The 27,070-nt window shown below is 42.5% G+C and overlaps 1 protein-coding gene across 18 annotated transcripts in view; it reads right to left on the bottom strand.

Moving 5' to 3' along the window:
- LOC121014459 (nuclear body protein SP140) overlaps window positions 1-27,070 on the bottom strand; it is a 67,267-nt gene that overhangs the window by 949 nt on the left and 39,248 nt on the right. For 12 of the 18 annotated variants that reach the window (XM_040450747.1, XM_040450762.1, XM_040450755.1 and 9 more), the window contains 17 exons: window positions 26,207-26,287; window positions 24,944-25,027; window positions 24,234-24,314; window positions 21,149-21,235; window positions 20,815-20,931; window positions 19,953-20,006; window positions 17,157-17,222; window positions 15,370-15,450; window positions 11,941-12,015; window positions 10,610-10,714; window positions 8,311-8,456; window positions 7,189-7,236; window positions 4,123-4,164; window positions 1,825-1,940; window positions 1,017-1,122; window positions 635-712; window positions 282-425 (listed from right to left, as the gene is read on the bottom strand). In XM_040450747.1, the coding sequence (XP_040306681.1) occupies window positions 282-425; window positions 635-712; window positions 1,017-1,122; window positions 1,825-1,940; window positions 4,123-4,164; window positions 7,189-7,236; window positions 8,311-8,456; window positions 10,610-10,714; window positions 11,941-12,015; window positions 15,370-15,450; window positions 17,157-17,222; window positions 19,953-20,006; window positions 20,815-20,931; window positions 21,149-21,235; window positions 24,234-24,314; window positions 24,944-25,027; window positions 26,207-26,287 (1,511 nt within the window). The other 6 variants (XR_005783227.1, XM_040450759.1, XM_040450757.1 and 3 more) reach the window with 6 other exon arrangements.

The following is a 27,070-nucleotide window of genomic DNA, read 5'->3' on the forward strand; positions in this document are numbered from 1 at the left end:
AGGGACTCCACTGCTCTCTATGGGCAGCTGTCACCTTTGAGGAGGGGAATGAGCTCTCAGGGGCCCGGGGTTCTGGTTGCAGAAATACCTTCTGACTCACTACTACCCTGCTGTGGTGAGTTTAAGTCCTGAAATGGAAAAGTCACTCATGTCCAGAGCCCTTTCTTGTGCAGGCTTGTCATAGGGTGAGGGAAATGTAAAATTTTCCAGGCACCAGAAAATGAGGGCAGAGTGAGTCAGTGGAAAGAAAATGAAATGGAGGCAGAGAGAGCGCCTCTTACCTTGTAAGATGCCCTGTGGTTCCGAAAGATGAGGCGCATGTCCTGCACAAACTCCTCTACTCTAGGGTAGCCTTGTTTATTTAGCTTCTTCTTGATTTTGTCCAACCACATGGGTTCCTTTAGGTTTTGAGACACCTCTTTAATCTGGTGGGGGAAAAATATCAATGGGAGAGTTATTGGCATTGTTCAATGTCTGTCTCCAGTGGATTTCCTGTACTCCAGCAGAGATGCAAGACAAAGAAAATGGCGGCTCATGCTCTCTCTCTCATGGGATTCAGATCACAGATCCCCCCTGTGTGAAAGTCACTGAACGTCACAGCGGCCTGTAATGGTAGTTGGTTGCTGTTACTTACATAATAATAGTATGGAATCTTCGAAAAAAAGGAGCTCTCTGAATGGCAATAGACCTTCAAGAGGAGGAACTCACATTTCTGCAAAAGAAGGCGGCTGTGAATTCACAGCAGTTTGGAGACATTGAGCCCATTCACATGCCCAGGGAGAGGCATGACTTAACACTGTCTTCTGGAACTTTCCCCAAACACGTTTGGCTTTCAGAAACAGACATGTAATAGGTGAGTTATGTATTCTGCAATCCAGTTCTGGTATGATTTCAGCATGATCAAGACATGGCTTGGAAGAGAAGGCTCCCTCAGGCGCCCTTCCCCTCCCTCTAGACCTGTTGGACTTCTCGGTGTCAGGGAGAAGGAGAAGCCTTGGGCTTTGCACCCAGCTCACCAACTGCTCCTCCGGCTGCATCTGCCTCTCCAGGACCTCAGATTCCCCGTGACACTGCTGCCTTTCCAAAAACTCCATCCTGCAGAAGGTGCAACTCCACGGGTTCCTGAGAAGTCAGGCAAAAGTAAGCAAGGGCAAGGCCCCTGGAAACAGCCGCTGTGCCTATGGCTGCCATTGTCTTCCTTTTAGACATGGTTGATGGACACAGCTGGGAGATGAAGGGAATCCCTCTCAGAGCCTCCAGGACCCCTGCGTGGAGCCTGAGCCCATGAGGATGGCAAAAGGGTGTCCATGACCCTTCTCCCATTGAGGGTGGCAATAGGGGGCTCTGTGCATGGAGGGTGGGGTTAGGGTGAGTGGTGGGCCCTCCTTTCCTTATCTGAGCTGCTGGGAGCCCTGCCTGCTTCGTCTGAGTGTCAAAACTGAGCCTTAAGCCCTGGGGCCCAGGCTTCTATCAGCCTATGGAGCCCATGGTAAAATGCCCAAACCAGGCCATGTTTCCTGCCTTTCTGAAAAAGTGCAGAACACAAACAGCTGGTGTTCCCACCTCTATGAACAGGGCTCAGGGCTAGAAAATCTTCTCAAAGGGACAGTAACACTAGGTAGGCAAGGGACCCAGCCACCAGCCTCAGCATCCCAGAGGGCAGCAAAGAACAGTATTCCCTCCTGCTGCCAGAGTCTTTAAACAGCTGGATCATGCTGCTGGATGCCATACCTATGGCCCTGCTCCTTCTCTCTGCAGGGGGATTTCCTCCTATGGCAGGAGGAGGGGTTCCTAATCCAAGTGGGGGGACTTCATCTCACAAACCTCTCAGTTTCCACTGGTGGGATGTGACAGTCCTCATGAAAAGATCTTGAACAGGTGTCACAACAGAACAGCTTTCCTCCATCCCGGCACATCTCACACACATCGGAGTTTCCCGGCTAGAAGGAGAATCAATGTTGGCATCCCTAGTGAAACCCCGGCAGGCCATCACTATGGGAATCTAGAACTCACTGCCTTTGTGTGAACCTGCATGAACATATCTATGCTTCTCCCTGAGGTGTGAAGGAGGAGTGGCATGAAGTGTAGACTTCAGAAGAAATCATGGTCTGCAGTGATGCCCAGGATGAGGGCCAGTGTATCAGACCAGAAAAAATTCTCCCTATAAAACCAGAGATTCTAACACAGGAAGACTAGTAGCAAAACAAGATGATTTTATAGGAATTGGAATAATATTGTTACCTTGCTGATAAAACAAGTTCCTGAAATAAAGTATTAAATGCATTTGCCTATACTGCAATGAAGAAATAGAATCATGGAAGGGCAAAATATTGAGAATGTAATAAGATGGAGTAAGCTCCTTAGTGTGGAAAGTGATAAAAGATGAAAAGACACTCATTAACCATTATTGGGTCTTGTTTTTGGCTCATATTGGGTAAACAGGGTTCTAGCTATTTCTTTTGTTTTTTAAAATGACCCTATATGAAGAAGTGCTAGTCCCAATAAATGTCTAACCAAAAACTCCCATTCTGTGTCCTAGGGAATCCTCAAAGACACCTCCATCTGGGGTTAAGCCTGCTCTGGCATGGAGACATGGGGCCATTTTACTTCTTATCAGTGCAGACACTCATAGATTACAATCATCAACCTCGAGGAAGCAATGACCCTCTTTCCAGAAGAACAAGGAAATAACAAATACAACAACACTTAAGAATCTCCCACATATATACTTTTTAACAGATACAGCTCTTTGTTTCTTAGTCCAGCTGCACATTAAAATCATCTGGGCATTAAAATACTAATGTCCTGGTCCCAACGCCAGAGATACTGGGTGGGCATAGCCATTGATAGTCTTTAATTATAAAACAGGTGATTTTGTGTATCGGAATCATTTGGGACTTTCAAACAATCCTAATGCCCAAGACGTAGCCCAGACTTATTAAGTCAGAATTTCCTACAGAGTGGAATCCAGGTAATATTATTTTTCAAAGGTCCTCAGGTGACTCAGTATGCAGCCCAAGGTGAGATTTAGCCTGAGCAAAGTCTGGTTATTGGGCATAGGGATATCATAAGTCAATGTTGAGTTGGCTCACAATATCTACCCCTGGAAAGATTATGAACAGGGATGAGGGTCTCCATCCATCCAAACAAGCCACCCAAACGCTGGACTCGAGAGCTGTTTAGATGATTGAAGACCCCCTCTGTTGGCCTAGGGTCAAAATCAGTGTGGATAAGATCTAAATCTTGTTAGGGGATTGCTTTGGAGGTACATACAGAACTATTTGACTATCCCTCCTCTGTTGGATGGCCTGTGTCAGTATTACGGCTCATGGAAACCCTCTGTGAGTGCTGCCCCCGGAGTCGTGCAAAGGTGACTCTGCCTCAAATGTCTATTTCATTGCAATGAAAGGAATCAAAGAATGATTTAGCATAGAGAGTGTAGTCACCCACAATCCTGATAGACATTATAGCTGGCAGCCCTGTGGGACCACACTGTGATTGGTTGCATGGTGATGGTTTCAGTCCTAACCAGTTCAGCACCCTGGTGGCCCCCTTGAGACTGGATACATGGCCTCCATAAAGGGCCCACCTGCCTTGCATGCATTTCTCTGCAGGACTCACAACAAAGGTCTACCCCCTGGACTCACCAGCTTGGCCCAGTCTGTTCCTTCTGGCTGATCTCAGCTCTGCTGCACCTTGTAGTGGCTGTTTGAGATTTTCCATCTCCTTCACTATTGCCTTCTTTAAAATGCTGCTATTTTTTCAAATTTGCTCCTTACCCCTAATCTGCAGGTCAGCTCTGGCTCTTTCCACTTCAGCCCAGGTTCTAGAGGCCCCAGGGGACTAGAGCTCTGTCCTCTGAGCTCCCATACTCACTTTCAAAGGGAAATGAGGAAACAGGAAGGTTTTACTAAACAAACAGGAAAAGATGTTTTCATGCAGAGACACCAAGTCCAGAATCATCTCCCTGGTGTGGGTGATACACCTTCTGTTCTCTGCTCATCACACAGCAACATGCCCCAACTGAGTGTGAGCACGCTTTAGTCAAATGCAGCAATGCCACAGATAGTACACGGAGGGACAAGGCCTGGATTATTCTGGGGTTAGAGGCATAGTACTTACATAAGGGTTAACTAAGGTATTGTTGTGAGACTTTGGTATTATCTGTTGAAAAGAAAGAAAGATTGAATGACAATATTGAATGTAAGGATTACATCCATCCTTTATTTAACAGCCATTTGTTGAGGAACTAAGCCACAGTCTACCCATTATTTCATACCTGGTTTTATGGACCTAGATATCTACTTGGAGAATAAAAAGTACCAAAATACTACTGTTGGGCCCAATGCAAGTTCAATTTCCTGGATTTCCTACCCAAGGTAGGCCTTTGTGAAGTCATGCAGGGAGTCTGGTCCTGGTTCCCACAGATGGAGTTGGAGAGACTCCACTGGTTCTCCTAATTTGAGGATCTCTCAGGCATTTTCCTCTACCTTAGAAAGTATCATCCCACTGGGAGGAGGTATAATGAGAGAATCAGGCTGATAACTCATCACCAACAGCCCCCAGTGACCACAGGACCTAGAGTCCTGGAATCCATGGGAACGTCCCAGAGAATCCCACTGCCTTTCATAGTCCTCCTGGAGCACAGCCCTAAAGACGAAATGTGCCCAAGGTCCCCAGTGCTGCAGCTTTTCTTCCAGAAGGTCACCCTCCTCTCTCCTCCTAAAAAGATGTCAGCTGGGTGACTTTTCAGAGGTAATTGACTATCACTCACTAGACTTACAATTCTTTTGCATATTCAGTAGAATGACCTGGCTTTCTTCCCTCTGGAATGCAGCTTTTATCTCTACCCAGGACAGAGTAGTCATAGACAAATGATCCATGGGACAGTGACCTGAGAAGTGGCCATGTCATTGCCCCTTTCTCTGTGTAACCTAAAATTTCCGTCCCCCTCCCCCTTGGTTAATCTTCCATGTTAGAATTTGAGGTTGAAACAATCCTCAAGGTCAGGAATATTATTTCAATCATCTCTAATGGCCATTGGGCATTTAGTATGGGTTTGATGATTATATGTTGAATGACTAAATAAATTGAATATTGCTTAACTTAAGAAAAGAGATTACTATCTCTTAAGAGATTGCTATCTCTTAAGAAATATTAGAATATGATAAACTGGAGAAATATATTACTTTACAACACAGCAGCTGTCACCAAAGGGTATTAGTGACCCTTGTCAAGAGCCAATAAACTATCACATGGTTTCAAGAGTAATACTTAAGTTTCCAGAGGCCAAGGGGCTCTATCAGCAAAAGTGGTTCTGAGACTCACAGAGGACTCATGGGAGTAATATTGGATCCTGAGATTTGCCACTTTGGGGAGTTCATGGGGAGGCAAAATATACAGGCTTGTTGCTAAATAGTGCTGCACCCATGCATAAGGGTAGAACCTGTTGATAAGAAGTTGCAAGCTCACAGGGGTAATCTAATTGAGTAACTATTTTATGTTATTTTTTAAATTTTATTTTTATTTTACTTTTTAAGTAAGCTCTATGACCAACATGGGGCTTGAACTCACAATCCTGAGATCAAGAGTTGCATGCTCTACCAACTGAGCCAGCCAGACACCCCTAACTAAGTCTTCACACCTGGGGAATGATATAGATGCTGGTATTTAAAATACCAAAGAGATCAAATAATAGTTTCCCTTTAGGAAATCCATGGGATTCAATATCCCAAGGACCGAAAGTTCAAACAATCCAGAACATCAGATAATCACGTTCCCAGTGGAAGATGAAGACCCATTGCCCAGCTATGCTTGACCTACTTTAGAAGTCTGTGAAAGTCCCAGATGGCCACTCCTACCTGAAGTATGTAAGAATAACATGTCTCACCTCCCGCTCCTCACTAAGCTCTTATTCATACCCAATCTTGAAAAACCTTGTCTTGAATCTACACTGCACTTAACCTGTTTATTTGTTGTCTACATAGATTTCTTCCATTGAGAGAGAAGTCATTTTCTCAGATAGAAGGGAGATCTGTAGCTGAAAAGGTAGCATCAAAGTAAAAAATTTTTCAGATTGGCCCCTCCCATATGATACATCAATCTCCCAAAAACTTCCTTCCCAACAGCACTGTCTTCAAAAATGGCAAATAATTTCCCCTGAAAAGAATTGCATATGTATGTGTGTAAATTTAAATGGAAGGTGAAAGGGTATGAAATGGGTCAGAAAAGAAATATGCTTTTTGTTACCTGTCACATGGAATAATACAGTTTCATATATGTCCCAGAGTAGACTGTCTACCAGACAGGGGTCGTCTGAATCACCATGAACAAACTTGCTCCATCAGATTTCATTTAAGTTGGACAATAGTAACAATGATTTTTTTAGAATATGGGTTTGAGGGGCACCTGGGTGGCCTAGTCTGTTGAATGTCTGACTCTGGATTTCTACTTAAGTCATGATCCCAGGGTCGTGGGATCAAGCCCCACATCAGGCTCCACACTGAGTGTGGAGACTGCTTGAGATTCTCTCCCTCTCTCCCTCTGCCTCTCTCCCCATCTCATGCTCTCTCTCTCTCTCTAAAAATAAAATAAATACTGGGGCGCCTGGGTGGCGCAGTCGGTTAAGCGTCCGACTTCAGCCAGGTCATGATCTCGCGGTCCGGGAGTTCGAGCCCCGCGTCGGGCTCTGGGCTGATGGCTCAGAGCCTGGAGCCTGTTTCCGATTCTGTGTCTCCCTCTCTCTCTGCCCCTCCCCTGTTCATGCTCTGTCTCTCTCTGTCCCCAAAATAAATAAACGTTGAAAAAAAATTTAATAAAAATAAAATAAATAAATAAAAGAGGTGCCTGGTGGCTCAGGCAGTTTAAGCGACCAACTCTTGATTTCAGCTCAGGTCATGATCTCATGGTTCATGGGATTGAGCCCCGCATTGGGCTTCACGCTGACAGCACAGAGCCTGCTTGGGATTCTTTCTCTCCATCTCTACCCCTCCTCTCTCTCTCTTTCTCTCTGTCCAAGTAAGTAAATAAACATTAAAAAAGCAGCAACTCTGAAGTCACATGCTCAAAAAGAAGGGTGGGGAGATGGAGGAAACCTAAGTATAATAACTCAACTGAGAACAGTATATAATTGTACATAATAACAGCAGTTATGTGATGAGAACTTATAAAAAGTGACATAATAATCACCTTTCTTTTCCTGAAATATTTTCTTAGAGGATTATGTAGAAATCCTTTCTGAAAGATAAAAAGATCCAAGTATGTGGTTACATGTGATTCTGCTTTGTGAGTCTGGCATTTTCAGCCTCTTCCCATATATTTCTACCTGAGTGTCCCACTGTCAACTCAAAGCCAGGGTGGCTAAATGACAAACCATCTCCCTCTCTTCACCTGTACTTCTTCTAGAATTCCATCAATGGTAGAATTTCAAGCAATGGAAATATCATCTTTAGGACTTTTTTTTCTCATGTGCTTTTTTCCCCCAAATTTTAAGAGGTTTTCCTTCACAATCTCTTTGACACCTCCCATTTCCTTTCCATTCCTGCCAATGCCACTCATGCTGAGTCCATTGACCAGAGCAACTCAATCAACACACACTTATCCCATGCATACTGGATATCAGATACTCTGGACAATCTTGGGAACACAAAGATGGGCAAACCCTAGAGGTGTCTAGAGAGAAAAAGGAAATACATGGAAAGATAATTATGAAACAGTGTAATAATGGTCTTGGTAGAGGGCTCATGGATCCCAGAGAGGGGATGGAAATCACTTCAAGGCGCCATGGTTATCTAAAATACTGCTTTAAATATGTCATCTCACATCTCAGAAGAATTCACTGATTTTTCATTGTCTATATTATGAATTTAAACTCCTTAGGCTGATATTAAATCCCTCCATAAACAACTCTAATTGATGGATCAGGCCTGTCATACACAACCTGTCTACCCCAACCCACAGAGCCACTTTAGTTGTAGTTCTGGTTTTCATGCCATTCTTTCTCTGGAGTAGCCTCTTTTCATTTGTATGACTGTACACTGTCTTCTTTCAGTGTATTACATGAAGTTCTCTGCATGCACCTGAGTCACAGTAACCTCTCTCTCCTCTAAGCTCCAGCCCCTATCCAGGCAAAGCCCCCTTTCCGGCATTTGATGTGGCATTTTACAGAGGTTATGAATGTGGGGCATCTCTTCCTGGGTAAGTGGATAAACTCAGGGGCATCAGGTTTTTAGCTATAACTCAACAAAAACGTGGTGAGCAAATAATGACCATACAACATGGAAAGTCCATCTGCTCCAGTCCCTGGAATACCTCCATCAGCCATCGTAGAGGCCTCCTACCACAGCGCACACTCAGCTTCCAGTTCTTTGATCTTGCGTAGCCTCCTCTGATTTCAAACTCCCTGGGGGTGAACCATTTTCCATCCTCACTCTGTATAGATCTCACCAAGGATCCTCCTGTAAGACCAGGGTAAATTGATTCTGAGCCCTCTATGTCTTCAGAACTCTGATGATGGATGGGATCCTACCACAATGCATCTGGAGCCACCCAATTTGGGCTCCAGATGTGTAGCAGGAGAGTGTAACCTTCCTTTTCAGCCTTCAGACTCCCAAAATCTAGCCTGTAAGTCCCCTCAAAGGAGATTTCCTGCGTTGGGGCAATATTTTTTAAACCTCGTGCAACAAGGTGATGATTACCATCGAAATCAATCTTTTATAAGTATTTCAAAATCATCTACAAAGGAAAAACAAGTGAACCTGAAGGGTGAGAGGATCTCAATTTGCTGGGGAAAGAGAACAGACCAGAGTCTCCAACAGCTCTTGGGGGCAATGTGGAAACAGAACCTCAAGTTGAGACTGAGCTCAGAATGGTACCACCCAATATCTGTAGCCTTTGTTACAACATTTTTTATCCAATGTAATGGCATTGTTGAGCAGATATTTTTCCATCCCCCAAATCATGGATAGCTGATAATAAAAATAATTAGGGAGGCACCTAGGTGGCTCAGTTGGTTGAGCATCTGACTCTTGATCTTGGCTTAGGTCATGATCTCACAATTCATGGGTTTGAGCCCCACATTGGGCTCTGCACTGATGGTGCAGAGCCTGCTTGGATTTCTGTCTCTTGTTCTTTCTGCCCCTCCCCTGCTTGTGCTCTCTCTCTAAATACATAAATACATAAATACATAAATAAATACATAAATACATAAATACATAAATAAATACATAAATAAATAAATAAAGTTAAAAAAAATAATTGTGAAGTGTTACCCAGTGGAAAATTAAGCTATGCATAAAAGATAATCATATGCTAAACAACATTTCTCAGTCATTAGAAAAACACACATCAAAATCACACTGAGATACCACTCCACACCCACTGGGATGGTCATAATAAAAAAAAAAATCAGACACTAACAAGTGGTGACAAGGAAGTAGAAAAATTGGTGCCCTCATACATCGCTGGTGGGAATATAAAATAGTGCAGTCACTGTGGAAAACATTTTGGTGCTTTCTCAATAAAGTAAATATAGACTGACTGTACGAACCAGTGGTTGTACTCCTGGTCTGTAAACAAAAGAACTGAAAACACTTGTTGACACAAAACTTTATACATGAATATTCAAAACAGCATTGGTCATAATAGCTAAAGAGTGGAAACAACCCAAAGTGATGAATGAATGATGTGTGGTGTATTCACACCATGAAATGTATTATTTGGCAAAAAAAAAAACAAAAAACAAAAACGAATACATGCTATTACACAGATGAACCTTGAAAACATCATGCTAAAGTGAAAGAGCTCAGCCAGAAAAGGGCACATATTAAATAATTCTGTTTATATGAAATACCCAGAATAGGCCAATTTATTAAGCAGAAAATAGATCAGTGGCCGCTTAGGGCTTGACAGTGGGATGAACTGGGAACGTGTACTGACTGCAAATAGATATGACATTTGCTTTAGTCGGGGACAGACACAAATGTTCTGAGATTAGGTTGTGGTGATGGCTGAACAATCCTGGGAAAATGCAAACAAAGTTCAACACTGAATTGTATACTCTGGGTGGGAAACTGTACGATATGGGATTGTATCTCAGTCAAGCTATTTAAGTATTTTACATCAATTACATAAATTAATTCCTCAGAGCTACACTGTGAGGTAGGTTTTTAATTATTATCCCCCTTTTTAGATGAGAAACATCTCATCTAAAGCTCAGAAAGGTCCCACTCTCTACTCAGATAAATCAGGCCCTCCTGGTATAGGTGTGGCTGGGGTTCAGGCTTCCAATTCTAAATTCTGTGCTCTTTTCACCAAATCAACACCCTGCCCTGGTGGTGATCATCCAGAAGGGAGAGAGGATATGAAGGTCGAGGCTGAGGGCTTCTCCCTTTTAATTCCGATTTACTTCTTTTTGGTTCTTTGGGCACCCCCATGGACACTTCAATGTGGGAGTGAGCACCTAATATGTATGATTTCTGAAGGTGTAAACATAGCATCTTAGGGATCCCTTCCTCCTTCCCTTGAGCCAAACTTCAGCCTCAATACCTTGACCTGTGAAATTGACATGGGTTGTTCACATACTGCAAATCAAAGTAGACCTGGAACCCACCTTGTTTCAGTTTCTTCTTATATAACATCCCCTTCACCTCACCACAGGTCACAGGAAGTATTTGAGAGCGAAAATCCACCATATAATCTGTGTGACTTCTTGACCCTGAAAGAGAAGATTTCTTCATTCTACTTCATTGTGCAAATCAACCTTGTTGATTTTGTTCCTATAAAGATATAGAGGTGCTTGGGGAAATCTATTCCACAAATGTCTAGAGTCAAAGTCTTTTTTCTACGTGACATTTTTGATACATAACGACAAAATGTCTACCTTTATCTTACCCCTCAAATCCAACACAAAACAGAATGCTTTTTCAGAGAAATCAGGCTTCAGGAAAACTGCCTTATTCTCAATCATTTCAACCTTGTTGGTTCTTCTATGACATTGAAACACACAACAGCTGCCATGTTCTGAAGGGAGCTGTCCAGCCACACTATTTTACTGCAGTTAGGTAACCGGAGACAAAGTAGCAGACTGCACTAATGTCTTCTTGATTGAGATCTGACTGACTGAGCAGAGAGAGGGTAATGAATGACAGGCTAACCTAATGGAGATGACGTCTGCCTTCTAGTCTTGTTCTCTGCTTTGCTTCATTTCTCTCTCACATCAGCTTTCTCCATAGCTAAAAGAGGAGCTCAGGAAACTCTAGAATAATCTGCACACTGCATGAGGAAAGGCAGCTGGAGACCTGACTCCACAAAATCAGGGGTGAAAAGTCTTCAAATGAACTAACTCAAGGAGGATGTGTAGCTGATGCTGTCCTTCCAGCCAATGTTTTAGAGCCAAGATGGGAGGTGGGGGCCTGTCCATGGTCCAGTTTTGAGCCAGGTAGACTATCAGAACTGCAATGAACTGAGAGGGTTGGCCTAATTCACTCTCTTGCTTTACAGATGAAGAAACTGAGGCAAAAGAAGTCTCGTGACAGGCCCAAGCCCACACAGTCAAAAGTAGAGAAAGACACAGACTACTACTGACCGCTACTCTTGGCTGGTGTGCAACCTGTGACTCTTGATGTAGCAAGAGAAGGATCGGCTAAATAATTTGTGGGTTGTATGGCAACAGACAATTTCCAGCTTGGAAGTTGTCAGTTCAGTGGGGACAGCATTCCTGTAGTGGCCCCTGGACCTGCAAGTCCTGGTCACCAAGTTACTTGTTTATGGGATTATCCTCTTTCTCTCCCTGACATAGTTTGAAAATGACTCAAATTGTATACATCTCTCAACAGCTACTAAAGCTGCAAAGCAGTTAGGGAAGTGGGTTTATTGCTAAAATCACAGAGCACAGGAAAATAGCTGTTTAGTTACTGAAGTTATTCCCCTTTTCTTCTTTACCTTTTGACCGGACTCTTTTCCGTGAGGCTCTGTCACCATGAGTTGAGTAAACAGGAGGCCTGCCTCTCTTTTTCCCTGAGAAAATAGAAAAACATAATCACTGAATGCATTAGTGCTTTCCAAAATTTCCATTTAAATATAACTTCCCCAAAGTCTGTCTAATGGATGAAGAAAAATACACAATCCCTAGTTTTAAGATACCAAGAATTAGATAGGTCATCTTATGTTCATCTTGTATTTTATTTGTCATATCTCACATTAGTAAAACAAACAAGTGAAATCAGCATTTCATTTATACCTCAAACAACTATGTGTCAAGTGTTTAATAGGTGCCAATTGTACATCTATTAATTGACTTAGTCTTCTCAACAAACATATGAAATCAAGATGATGATCACTGCCATTAAAGAAACTAAAATATTCAGGGAAAATTGAGACAAAAACTACAAAATTAAGTGAAGGAATTTCAGGTTTCTTCTTGCAGAGAAATAGAAATGGAAGTTCTGTGAGGGAAACTCTACGGTGAGCTTCACAGGTGAGACACATGTTACACATCACCTTGAATGAAGTTATTTATACATCTGTGCTGAAAGCAATAGTAAATAGTAAACCAAAGGCTTTGTCCACCTGGGTTTTGACAAAGATATTCGAATCTAAGAAACTAACCAGAAGAAGGCTAACCTAAGAAGAATGGGTAGAATTGAGTCTTCTAAAATCTTAATTTCAAGCAGTTATTAAGGATTGACCTGGTAGATGTTGCAGCGAGGAATGTTCTTCCTTTTTAAAGTTTTGGCTATGGATGTACATCTCAGTGTTTTCTATCATGCAAATGTGGTTTATTTTCTCAGACAGAAGGATAAATTCCTTTTCTCCTCTCTGTGTTCAATGCCCTATCACCTGGTGGTACTGGGTTAGGTTATTTAGACCCCACAAGGAAATATTTTCTAGACTACCCTGTCCTAAGTGCTGTAAAATGTCAGCAGGTTACAAGCATATTAGACCAGCAAAGTAAAAAGAATCTTTCTTTCAATCAAACCTAAAATGGACCAATTGCTTGGTTAGTAATTCCACCTTCTGGTCTTTAGCCTAAACAACTACTGCGAGGGTTTTCATCTCTTCAAGACCAAAATGGCCCCATGTACAAATATTGATAATTAGACCTTATCACAACATCAAACAAGCCACAGACTTGCAAGTTGGCTCTCTGTTTTAACTTCACCAAGATAATAGCAGTTCAAATGAGGGTCTACAAAGATTTATGAATTCAATCTATAAAATCTTCTGTAAGAAGGTGGAAGATTTGGGTAATACTAGCCATAGGGTAAGGATAACTACAAAAAAAAGGTGGAAATATGGTTCTCAAAAAGGCAGATTAATCTCTTTGCCCCATCTTGCTTCCTCTCTCCAGAAAGTGGGGTCACCAGGTGATAGAAGGTCATCGACCCAGGTATGGTTCTCTAAGGGGCCCTCCTCGCCTCCTCTCCACCCAAGATGCCAAAGCAGTTATGGACTCTCTCTGCTGCTCTCCCTCATCCCTTTCCTGAAGGCCCATGCTCACAGCCCAGTAAGAAGAGAGCCAGACAGGGGCGCCTGGGTGGCGCAGTTGGTTAGGCGTCCGACTTCAGCCAGGTCACGATCTCGCGGTCCGGGAGTTCGAGCCCCGCGTCAGGCTCTGGGCTGATGGCTCAGAGCCTGGAGCCTGTTTCCGATTCTGTGTCTCCCTCTCTCTCTGCCCCTCCCCCGTTCATGCTCTGTCTCTCTCTGTCCCCAAAATAAATAAACGTTGAAAAAAAAATTTAAAAAAAAATAAAAAAAGAAGAGAGCCAGACAGCTTATTCTTGCCTCTCCTAACTGCCAGTCAGGCTTGACACTCAAACTCTAATCACAGTCTTGAACAATCCAACAAATAAAAAGTTCTTTCTTGCTCTCTGTCTCTCGCTGGTTACATCTTTCCTGGAACTAGTGGCTTTGTTAGATTTACCTTTCATCAAACCTGTAAGGCCTAATATTTTTAGGGAGAAAAAGGAAATACATTGAAGGCCATTCTAGTCTGTGGAGCTTTTGGCATAAGGAGATTTGGATCTTAAAGCCAACTAATTCATAATACAGCAGCACTATTGTGTTTTACTTTGAAAACAGACTGACTAAGCAAGACAGGATGTAACTATTTTTTGTGTTCCCAGTTTGTAATACCTGTTTAATAATAAAATCCCCCACCACAAACTCTAATATGGCAGTCAGAATATAATTTAAGGTTATTTTTTTTAATTGTTATGCTTGGTATTAATTAATCTCTAATAGTAAGTGGGACAGAATTTTAAATTTTTTCCTGCTTTCCCAAAGTTTTAGAAGAAGTTTCAATAGCTGGGAACAATTCACTAAGTGCTAATGGGGGTAACTAACTGTCCCAGTCTACCCAGGACTAAGGGGTATCCGGATTCAGGATTTTCAGTGGCAAAACTGGGACTCTCCTGGGCAAACCAGGGTGAGTTGATGGTCTCAGTTTCAAGCTATTCACAGAGGCAATGCACCAAACCACCTATGTGACCATACAAAGTATTGGGGGAACAGGTTACCCCAGCTCTGGCTCTTCACTCACATCCAGGCAGCAGCAGAAGGCCTACATTTCTCTCCAAAGAAGTCAAGCAGTGGCACCAGACCACACTGAGAAGCTGATGAAAGAATCTTGTGGAGGAAAGAGCTAGTGACTGTGTACCCTGCATTCCCAATGTTATCTCAGAGCTGCCTCTATCACGTGAGACACTTCCATATTCTTATCTCTCTTCTCTCATCCGTCCCCCCTAATCATGGAGGGGCCCAAACCAGCAGCTCTTGACTGGGCGGGCAGAGCGAAGAGAGAATGTGAGAAGAATCTGACCATGCCACTTCTGCACTGCAGGTGCCCCAGACCAACGTTTGCTCAGGCTGAAGGAGGGGAAGCACTTTGACATGGAGAAAACATTGACATTTTAATGTAGTACAGAAAGGATTCTCAACTAATGGAAAGAGTATTTCACTCTTGGAACAAGGAAAAAGAACGCCATCAGGCATGCCCAAGAGAAGAAAAACTCATCCAGAAGGTAGACTTGAAAGAACAGTGAGAAAATGAACTTGCTTTCCATTTGTAATTTACCAAGTCTGGCCATTTCCAGAAGCCAATGATGTAAAGTAAAGAAGTTTCCATGAAAAGCAGATAAAACTCAAGAAAAGGATTTTAGGTCCTGGGCAAATAAAAACTATAATATAAATGCAAGCAATTTATAACCTTGGCTCCAAATGGGTTTGTTTGCTTTCTAGATTTCATAGCTTCCAATTTGACTGGTAATGTTGGCTAGTAAAAAATTAAGAAGGATCTATGTTCCTCAAAACCTTAGCAAAATTCGCATTTGCCCCTGAGGCCAAGTGTAAGTGGCACAAACTTTATCTTACCCTTGATCTTGGCAGGTTCTCGCAGATGCATTTTCCCCTTTTTCCCACTGGAGACCAACTGGCCAGGAGTGTTGCTGCTCTCTAGGGGATAAGCAGCGGAAGATACAGAGTTGGACAAAACAGCAGTTGACATGAGAGACCAAAAGCAAGTGAGTGAACACCAGATTCAATTCTGAACCCCCTTTCACTGTTCACTCAGACAAGAAAGCACGTTAATGGTAAGGGATCTCAAAGAGAAGTCTAGTACATGCTCCACTTTTAGGAGGACTTATGAATGACATATAAGATTTCATTGTATTTTGGAAAGAAATGGTTTAGAATTTATCTATGTACACAGAGACCTAAATGAAAATGTATGATAATTAAATCCAAAAATTTGGCATTCAGAAAATAAGTGTTCTTAAAATGGATGCAACCACTTTTGTTTTTCTTGCCCAACAAAATTGTACACATTCGCCAACAGGGAAACCGTGTAAATTGAGAAGAACATCGGATATAGAGATTGGTGAAAATTAATAACTTTCAATTGGACTCTGAAATCTTACTCTATGGATCTGGTTCAAAATTGGCCATCATATGGAAAATGAGGTCTAACTCTCATTGTCTAAAAGAAAAGAGTTCTTTAAACCACTACTGAAACAAAAGATTTCAGGGGTCCAATTAGAAGTAGTACATATAGGGGTGCCTGAGTGACTTGGTTGAGTGTCTGACTGTTGGTTTCAACTTGGGTTGTGATCCTGGGGTACTGGGATCGAGCCCTGCATTGGGTTCCATGTTGAGTGCAGAGCCTGCTTGGGATTCTCTCACTCTCTGTTTCTCTCTCTCTCTCTCTCTCTCTCCCCCCACCCCACATGTATGCTCTCTTTCTCTCAAATAAAACTACAATAGAATTCAAAAAAGAAGTAATACATATATACTACTGGAAATTTAGAAAATGAAAATTGTATGAAACATCACCATTCTAGAGAGAGCCATAATTAACTTATTCAACAATATTCCCCTAAGCTTTTGTCTTTGTATATTTTACTATTTATTTGCTTTTAAATGTTTATTTATTTTGAGAGAGAGAGCATGTGTGCACATGTGTGCACATGAGCAGGGAAATGGCAGAGAGAGAGAGAGAGAGAGAGAGAGAGAGAGAGAGAGAGAGAGAGAATCCCAAGCAGGCTCTATGCTGGCAGTGCAGAGCCCAATGTGGGCTCTGAACTGAAATCGAGAGCTGGATGCTTAACTGACTGAGACACCAACGCTGTCCCTTTACTATTTAAATACTTTTTCATTACAAAATTTGAACGTGTTTAATATTTCCAATGTAAACACATGCATTTAAAAACCACAAATAAAAACACACCTCTACTGCAATGACCATATATATGCAACTACTGCTTATATTTTTATTGATGAACATCTACTGATTTTTCCCCTATATCTCTCTCCATACAGATTAATATGTACAAATAAGAATTTGTAGACAGATAAAAACACATTTGTATAGTTACATGTTTTTGCTTTTTACCATGTGCACACATGCGCACACACCTACACAGTCTGCTTTTGCATTTGTCTTTCTGTGGAACATCTTACCAAGTTAATACAAGTTTCTCGAGCCAGCAGAGAAGCCACATATTGAGGATGGCAGTGTCTCCCTGAATCATTTAGCTCTGGGTGATTACATGTTAGAGAACTAAACGATTTTGTGGAAGCCACTGTGTTTTCAGGCCTCTGTTAATAGTGGCTTAGCTTAGGTCCTAAGGACACCACTGCTAGGAAGCAGCTCAAGTGCTTACCTTTTTGGGGTAAGTTTCTCTGAAATTTCCTTTTATGTCTTGTCCAGCAATGGCCTTTCTTTTTTCCTTCGAACAAAAGAGAATAAAGTTCATCATTCAGAGCTGTAAATATAATTCTCAAAGCCATATGTGCTGATAGTTTTCATGTACTTTTACAGGCCACAGAACAGGGCAAAATTCTTAACTACAAGCACAGCAGTGTGAGGCTGATTTCAGAGTTCTGCTTTATTCTGCACGGACTTGGGAGACTATAGGAGATGACCTTCCTTTGAAAATTAAAAAAAAAAAAACCCACTAAAATTGGAAAATAAATTCCTGCTGGTGCCTTCACCTGAATGATCATTGTTGTGGGTATATAGCAGTATGTTTCCTCTTCAAGTGTCTTTCTGGTACATTCAAATGTGCAATAAGGAGCCACACTCCTCACAGCTGGATCGTGTCACGGATAATCCGCCGTGCTGGGGATTCGGAGGCATTCTCAGCTTTGACGTGGAGACTTAAGCAGTCTCCGTACGTGCAGTTGTGACCCAAATCCTCCCACTTACATGCCATCTAATGCTCGAAGTTCCGGGAGAATGTAAAGAAACCGCAGCGGGTTATGTGTTGTGTTTTGCATTCTTGTGAATGATATGAAAATACAGGCACGTGAAAAGACCGTTGGCACTGGGTAAACAGAGCTCGTACCTTGTTACTATTGTGAAATAACAATAGCCAACTACTAGATTTTTACTGCTAAGGGTGAAGACCCAATCCATGGAGGAGGCCTTCCAACTCCCACTTGAGATTTCCATTCGTAGGTGGGTCAACTCACACTCTGGGACTTAAAGGCAGGAAGGGCCTTGCTCATCCAAGGAAATGGTATGTTCAAGAATTCAGGGGTCTTGCCCCATTGGCACCTCAACTTTCCATGACCCTTTACAGCCCTCTGTAGGGGCTACAGCTGCATGCCAGGCTTGTGACTCCTCCCAGAAACTGCCCAGTTTGTCTCTTGGTGGGGAGAGCCACATCCCAAGGGGCTTTGCCCCTAACTGCTCCCAGCACACTAATCAGGCCTTGAGGCCTTTTGGGCCCATGGGTGGTGCCTCAACACCATCCATGCCTCAGCTTACAGACCAGTTGACTCTGGCCACACCACGGTGACTCTAGAAACTCACAGGTGTCATGAGAGTGACATGAACCATTTGTAGTCTGGCAATGGTGTGCCCTTATCCAAAAAGCTACTTCCAATACACAGATTGTCTGACTCTATGTCCCTCAGCTTTTCCTGTCCATGCACTTCTAGAAGGCTCTTTGGTCACTGAAGGCAGCTGTCCCCAGAAAGGATCGGCTTCATTCCTGCATCATGAACAGGATCAAAGCAGTGGAGGATTAATGGTGTTAGATAGACCAATTCTGAAAATTCAGGATTCTGTTCTGCCTGTTCCTGGAGACGATGCCTCATAGTTTCCCCTACCAGCCTAGAGGGCACAGCCTTCAGAGAGCCCAGGGGATTCAGATTTAATTCTGATTACATTTTATGCAAATGCCTTTACTCCACTTGTTTCTGGCCATCTGGATAAAAGGTCTGAGTGGGAATAGGAGATGATTTGGAAAGGAAGATGATGTTCCAGCCACCTGAATGGTACACACAGATTTTGTGGCAATAAAGGAAGAGCAAAAATCCAGGCATCTGAAGAGGGAACCTGGGAAACCCTAGTAAGAATGGAGGAAGGAGGAACATTAATGACATCTGCCTTGCAGAACTATCCCGAGCCTACCACCAGAGAGAAACCACCCTGGTACGTGCCTCTTACCACAGAGATGCTGAGTCTGCCATTCTGCATCAGACACGAGAAAACAGAGACAGGCCCCAACTTCTGCACATCCCGTGCAAGATCCCTCTGGACATCATCCCCACCTCCACTCTCGGTCATTGGGGAAGGGAGACAGATGCCACTTGGTTGGTATGATGGACAAAGAGGACAGATTAGATGGACTGTCCTCAGGAAGTTCCCCCCAGCCAAACCCTACCCCCAAATCAAGGACTCAATGCAACAAATGGAACTGGGAAGTCTAAGGTTTATAGCTGGCCAGGGGCCCACGTTGGAGGCACTGTCCATCTTCCCTTGGCTGATGTATGTTCCTCAACAACTGCAAACATTTCCCTTCCAGGGCCACCACGTGTGCCCATGGGATTGCCCTTTTTGTGTGAAAACCAAGCATTCACTTGCCTCCTTATGCAAACATGGTAAACTATAGCTTAGGCTACAAATTTAGTGGCTTTAAACAACACAAAACTATTATTTCACAGTTATGTCAATTAGAAGCCTGACAAGAGTCTCTCTGGGCTAAAATCAAGGTTCCAGTAGACCTTCATTCCTTTCTGGAGGCTTTAGAGTAGAATACATTTCCTTGACTTTCCTAGTGTCCAGAGTTCATCCATATTCTTGGCTCCTTTCCTCCATCTTCCTCCTCCTCCAGCCAGCAATATGGCATGTCTCGGTGACTATCTTCCATAGCCACCCTTCTACCCCAACAGCCAGGAATAACCTTCCATGTTTCAAAGCCTATTCCATTATATTGAGTGTACCCAGATAGTCCAGAATAATCTCACCTTTCGAGGTCCTTCGCTTAATTATATCTGTAAAATCTCTTTTGCCAGGTCAGATAACAGATTACAAATTTCAGCAATTAAGATATGGACATCTTTAAACAGACATCCTATTATTATCTCTTATTATTGTAAATAATAATAATGCTAGCATTAAAAAACTCATTTCTAACATCAAAAGCAACTAAAATCTTATGCACGCTTACTTCTTTTCCTCTTGAGTTTTCCCGAAGTAGAGTTGTTTCTAAGATCCACAGTATCTAGAATCACAGGTGAGGGTGAGGAAACGGAAATTAGTCAATAAAAGTTACCAATGTTAGGATTACTCAAACTGCAGAAGGTTTGGATTTACAAAGATGTTTGGGTTTATCATTTCTCTCGTCCTTCTAAAGGGACTAAAAACCTACTGACTTTAGAAGGAGTCCAGAATGAGCCTTCCTTTATTTCTCAATAGTAATTGGAAAAACACTCTTAAATACCTATGTACTTCAGTCTACTCAGAGATGTTTGTCTAGGTCTTAAGATTTTTGTGAGGATTAAATAAAATCTTATGTCCAAACACGTATAGGAAATCACTCTGTAAACCAGTGACATGCTAGAGGGCATCCATCAAAAATATATGCTAGGTCAAGAATAGTCTTTCCTCATGACAATTAAGTGGCACGATCAGTTGTCTTTTGAGAGTTTTCTAAGGTTGTGACAAAATGACACTATTATCTACTAGCAGAAGTATGGTTGGCTTTCTTGGGCTCCACAGGAGATTGGCTGTGACAGGGTGGAAATCACTGTATAAATACAAGCCTTTATGATTAAGACTAAGGTAGTCAATGAGATACTGCCATCTTTAAGAGCATATTTCCACCACATCATTCATGCATAATCAGCAGGGACCATCTTGTTAAACATGACTTTATAATAATCTCTTGCCTCTCTATTATTGCCAAAGGGGTCAGGTCGAGCAAAGCAGGGAACAAGATACTGGGATGGGCCAGAACACCTGATACCATCCTACTTGGGTCTGTGGTGCCCATAGAGTCATGCCCACCCCACACCCACAGGTGGCTTTACCTATCATGGCACATGCTTCGCTGTCTGCAGTGCTTGCTTCTGGACTTTCCGGCACATCTTTTGAGAAGCACATAACACAGGTACACTTCTCCTTTCCACGTGCTGGTGGCTCTGCTCCTGGGCCAAAATTGTGATGTATGAAGACTTTTATTTACCCCAGTGATCCCCTTTTCTGTACCTTTCTGGATCTCTACTTCTCTACTTCTTCCTCCGAAACCTTTCATTGGCCCTACCCATCTCTGGCCCTTCCTTTAAGTCTTGCTTTTCCCTTCCTTGTCTTTTTCTCTTTGTCAGCTTCTGTCTCTGGTTTTATTATTCTTTAAGTCATAATTACCTTGTCCATCATAGGGTAGTAGGCTGGAAGGAAGCTCTTCTAATTCCTCCTCACTATTTATTTGGACAGCTTCTAGTTCACCATATGCTAAAGAGAAGCAAGAAAATTACAGTTTGTGGATCCTGAGACAGTGATTAGGGAAGAGTTCTTGGTGCTTTCATGTTGCACCCTGATATTTTGAGTTAGAATGAGCTGCTTTCTGGGAAAAGACTATTCCTGCTCCAATAATCACAACCAAGAGCTGCCAAAGCCATGTTTTTCCTATCTTTTGTACCTCATTCTGCTTTCTCTACTCTTACATTTCTATCTGTAGCTCTAAGAATAAAATAAAAAGATCCTATCCTTCCAGGAAAAAAACCAACTGTTCTTTGAAAATTGTAAAAAGTAATTACCAGAATGAGTTTTAAACTCATCCCATTTGGCCAATCACTATTTACATCACAAACCACATTTAAAGCCAGGCAATTAGTGACAGCTTTACACTTCTGAAAATCAGCCAATCATCAACAACAGCCACTCTCCAGAAAGCCCGTGTCTATGACTAAATGATAACCTAGTTGTAAACTCTCCCTGGTTCTAAAAGTCTGTAGCCCTTGAACTACAGCCTTCCCAAAACTCTAATAAAAGCAATTTTCTTTTTAAAAAAAAATGTGTCCTGTAAGTACAGTACCTGCTTCCACCATGTGCCTTGCTCAGCAAACAATAAATCCCTCTTTTAACTTCAGATGTTGTATGATGGTCTATCCCTTCAAAAATGGAGTTCCCACCACGACCATCCTGAAGAGTCTTGTTTAGGGATCTCCTGTGGGACCCGTGGATCAATAGGTGTAAATCCACAGCCTCTTGTGCCCAACTCAGATGGTCTTCCTCATCAATCCATCTCAACAGTGACTTGAGCTCTGACTTGTTTCACTGAGTTCTTACTTCTGAATTAATTTTATTGTTTAAAGATGTGTATGCAATTAGATGCAAAGTAGTTAGACATTTTGGTTTGGAGGTACAGCAGTTAGCAAATATTCTGGTAATGTTTTTATTCTCCCACTGTTTCACTTACTCTCACTTTTGTCTACTTTTCAAAAGTCTTATCTTATGTGTGTTTGCTCCTGATTTTCTTGTGCTTCTTGAATGTTAGAAGAAAGTGATCCAAAGCAAACAGATGGAGGCATAGACCTGATAAGTCCCCTATCCAAAGCTAATTAACGGATGTGGGTCTATTAGACAGTAGCCAATTTGTGCAAATATATTTGGTCACTCTTGGTCTTGAGTCCCCCACTAAAACCTCTTGTCAATTTTTGAAAGTAAGTCATAATCTGAGGTCAACTATTATCATGTAATCGACCCTATGTCCCCATTGTAGTCTTTGCTCTCTGGATGAACCCAATGCCACATTCACCTGCAGGACACCATTTGCATTAATGACTGCATATAGTGTCTTTGTTGCTATTTGTCATAGGTGTATCTTGGCCAAAGCCACAGTCTTCCACTGACAGAACTGTACTTCTTCTTTGTACCTGCAGAATGATTCTTGCACTTATCTTAGTAAATGGCAAAATTTCACAAAAGATGACTTTATGTTTCATTGGGAACTTTGGGCATGTCAAGAGTAAGCAGTGCATTTGATAGTATTTTTTTAATGTTTATTTATTTATTGAGATAGAGAGAGAGTGCTAGTGGGGGATGAGCAGAGACAGACGGAGAGAATCCCAAGCAGACTCAGCACTGTCAGCACAGAGCCAGATGGGGGGCTTGACTCACGAATCGGGAGATCATGACCTGAGCCAAGATCAAGAGTCTGATGCTTAACTGACTGGGCCACCCAGGCGCCCCGGATAGTATTTCCACAAAAGAGAGAGAGATGACCGAAAGTTCCCATGTCCCAACCACTTACTGCTACTTTCAGACCATCATCTAATAGTTTCTTCCTTTTCTTAAAAAAAATCCCTATAAATTTAATAGGTAGAGATATATTCTGCAAATCAAACTACCAGATTAAGTGTACTAAAGAAAGAATAACTTTAGAATTCCTAGAAAATTTTCCTCAGCATTATCAATTTATGTTTTTTTTTAATTTTTTAATGTTTATTTATTTTTGAGAGACAGAGTGTGAGCAGGGGAGGGGCAGAGAGAGAGGGAGACACAGAATCAGAAACAGGCTCCAGGCTCTGAGCTGTCAGCACGGAGCCCAACACAGGGCTTGAACTCACGAACTGTGAGATCAAGACCTGAGTCAAAGTCAGAAGCTCAACTGACTGAACCACCCAGGTGCCTCTACACATAATCAGTTTATAATTGATGTGAACATTAGTACATCTACACTATGCATAACTCAAGATTTGCAAGCAATCAGCAAAGTAGGTATATCTCACTTCTCTGTAGTGCCTAATGCAATTACTATAATCTTTTCTGAAGCCATATTCTTTTCTTTAATACATTTATGCTTAGCTTTGTTTGATGTATGATTTGATGACAATAGCTTACATTATTTACTTGGGTAAGTCAATGACTTGTCTGGACAGTTATTTTCCAGAAATGTACTTAAGTCTCATTGTGGTAGGCATAGTTCTCAATGTCCCCTTGGCTCCACTTCCCTGATCACAGGAACTGTGAATATCATGAGATATTACCCCTATTATTAGGTTATGCTATATGGAGGAGTCGATATTAAGAAAAAGAGATTATCAAGACATGAGATCATCAATGCTGGTGAGGATATGGAAATAAGGAAGCTTGGTGCACTGTTGGTAGGACTGTAATGTGGTACAGCCAATATGAAGGACAGTATGAGAGCCTCAAAACATTAAAAGTAGAACCACCATTATCATCCAGCCATTTCACTTCTGGGTATATATCCAAAGGAAACAAAATAACTATGTCAAGGAGATATCTGTGCCCTCATATTCATTGCATTATTGTTTACAATAACCAAGACATGGAAACAACCTAAGTGTCCATCAACAGATGAATGGATAAAGAAAATGTGGTGGATACACACACACACACACACACACACACACACACACACACACGAATATTATTCAGCCATTAAAAGGGGGGGGGGGGAATCCTGCCATTTGCCCTTCCTTACATGATTCGCTTTCTGGTGGTGAGCTCCAGTCTTCCTGGGGGTCTTCTTCATAATACATCTCTAAACAGTCACTGCTACTGTCTGTTGAATAGAATAAAATCCATTAGCGAATCCGGCATATGACCAATGGAAACCATAGTAGAAAAACTCATCCTGAGAAAAAAGACCACCAAGGAGGCTCAAGTATCTTCCAGGTGGGAATGTCCCTGCCCTTATACCCTCCTGCCTTTGAGTTCACCTGAGCTGGGAGTTGACATAGCTCATGCCACTATCACCAGAGGCTGAGAATGATCACCCATCTCCCTCCCATCCCATACACCTAATTCTCTATTTTTGATCCTTTTCACTTGGCTCTACACATTCCTTCTGTATGGGTAAGTGAAGGGGAACAGTGGAGGTGGGGAGAAGTAAGGGGAGATTTTCCTACTTGCAGACAGAGAAACAAAGATTCAGTGAAATGGGAGTTGAAATTATAATCACCTTCCCGGGGCGCCTGGGTGGCGCAGTCGGTTAAGCGTCCGACTTCAGCCAGGTCACGATCTCGCGGTCCGTGAGTTCGAGCCCCGCGTCAGGCTCTGGGCTGATGGCTCAGAGCCTGGAGCCTGTTTCCGATTCTGTGTCTCCCTCTCTCTCTGCCCCTCCCCCGTTCATGCTCTGTCTCTCTCTGTCCCAAAAATAAATAAACGTTGAAAAAAAAATTTTATAATCACCTTCCCCATCATATAGTACTTGGCTGGGCACCTTCTCTGGTGCTTCTTCACTGGTCATTTGAGGAGATTCAGAATCACAGGACCCTGAAGGGAAACAAGGAAAGGAAGCAAGCCAAGATTTTCAGAGCACAGGTGAACTGCCCTTTGGGAAAAGGGACATCTGCTTCAAGGACCCCATCTGAGATCCAACAGAGCCCTGCTCTGCCTCTGTTTCCATCTCCATCACCTAACTCTTCTGCTCTCTGCTTCTCTGTTTCCTTCCCATAGATCTGCCTCCAAATATTTCTGCTTCTGCACTAGGAGAATATTTGTGCATCTTTGATTTTGTGGGCTCCATTCCCCTGACTTCTATCTCTTTACTTTTCCATCAGTTTTTCCTCAATAGTGACCTTGATCTTTTCTTTTCTGCTTATTCCTCCTAGCTCTGCTCTTCTAGGTCTCTCTAATCCCTATAGCAGGATCCATTCCTTCTGTCACTGTCTCTCTTGACTTCTTCCCCTCCCTAGTGGCATTCTTTATTAGTGAAGTGGAAGTCTCTCTCTCTGCATTAGGCCTTGTTCTGGTCCCCTTAGGAGCCACAGGTATCCCTTTGGACTCTTATGTGTGTCCACCACATTGACCCCTGCTAGCCTCACACAGCCACTACCTGCAATGAGATGCTCAGGGCACAGGTCTTTGCTCTTCCTCCTACTTGATCTTTGGGGGAAAGAACAAGTATCCTTTGTCTGTGCTTCCATGTCTTATCTCTAAGGAAGAATAGCCACAGTTTCCCTAGCTAAGTCCTAAAGTTTTCTGAGGAAATCTCGCTTGCCCAAGTCCTTTGAAAAGAAAAAAGTGCAACATAATCCAAAACCTGATGACAGATATGTGACAAAAACTGTAATTTGGGCTGGAGAGCCCTTGGTCTTTCCTCCTGGAAAGTAGATCTCAGAACCACATTTTTCTGAGGCCTACCCAAGGTTATGACAATATAATAATAATATTAAGCACTAGATAAATACATAGTTTTAATTCTTTATAGAAAATAAGGGGTGGGAAGGGGTTAAAATCACAATATTGAGTCTTTTGTATAAATAGACATAAAGAGTATGAAGGAAAAAGATGCTGTCTTCCCAGTATTTACTGGGATATAGTAGATATTCCCAGTATCTACTATAACATTAAGAGGGAATGCATCTATTCCAACAATAAAGGCCATGTTGCTCAGCTCTGAATGCAGCCACCTGATACCCTACAGCCCAGAGCTGGCCATCCCTTTCTTACCTGGCCCACATGTTGATGGGGAGCTCAAGACTTCCTGAGGCTCTTCTTCATCACTGATGTCCCAGATGGCATGGCCATGCTCTGCAGGAAGGAATGATACCCGCCAGCCATTTCAGTACACAACCAGGGGAGATCACGGTGAGAAAACTCATAATGAAGACATGGACACTCAGGTATCTGCTAGGCAGAACTGTCCCCGTCCCAAACCATCTGGTCCACCTCTGGGCTCACCTGGCTTGCAGGTTAACTTGATCTTGTCACTATCATCAGAGCCTGAGGACCATGTACCATCTTCCTTTGTGTACATCTAATTCTCTCTTACTTCTTCCCCTTTCCCATTGCCCCTGCTCACTACTTCTGTCTCTGCCCTTGTCTCCTGCTACCAGTGTCTCCACGTGCTTCTCTGTGTTTGGATGTGTTTCTGTCTCTTCTGCTTCTGTCTTTGTCTCTTGTGTCCCTGATACTCATTAGTGTCTTTATGTCACTCATTCTCTTCTTACTCCCTTCCTTGTGCTGGCCATCATGAGAGGCATCCCTAACATAGTGCAATAGGACCCGATCATGGGATGGGTTATGGAGCAGACTAGGCCAAGACAACACCACCAAACACCCGGAAAAGTTGCTCAAAGGCCCACATATAAAAGAAAGATCAGAATATCACAATCGCTAAAAATATTTACACTATCATTAGCGATGAGGCAGAAGAAATAGGGTGGCGCCCTACAGTGAATGGGAGACACAGGAAATCACAGGAAGGACAACTGATTTAATTCTAAGGCAACAAATCTCACTGTGTTTATATGGGAAAATAATATGATCTGACTGACATCTTGCAAATAACAATCATGCTAAAGTGGAGAAAAT

This window comes from Herpailurus yagouaroundi, unplaced genomic scaffold (assembly GCF_014898765.1).
Source record: "Herpailurus yagouaroundi ecotype Mexico unplaced genomic scaffold, PumYag 202, whole genome shotgun sequence".
In the NCBI taxonomy this organism is placed as follows: Eukaryota; Metazoa; Chordata; class Mammalia; order Carnivora; family Felidae; genus Herpailurus; species Herpailurus yagouaroundi.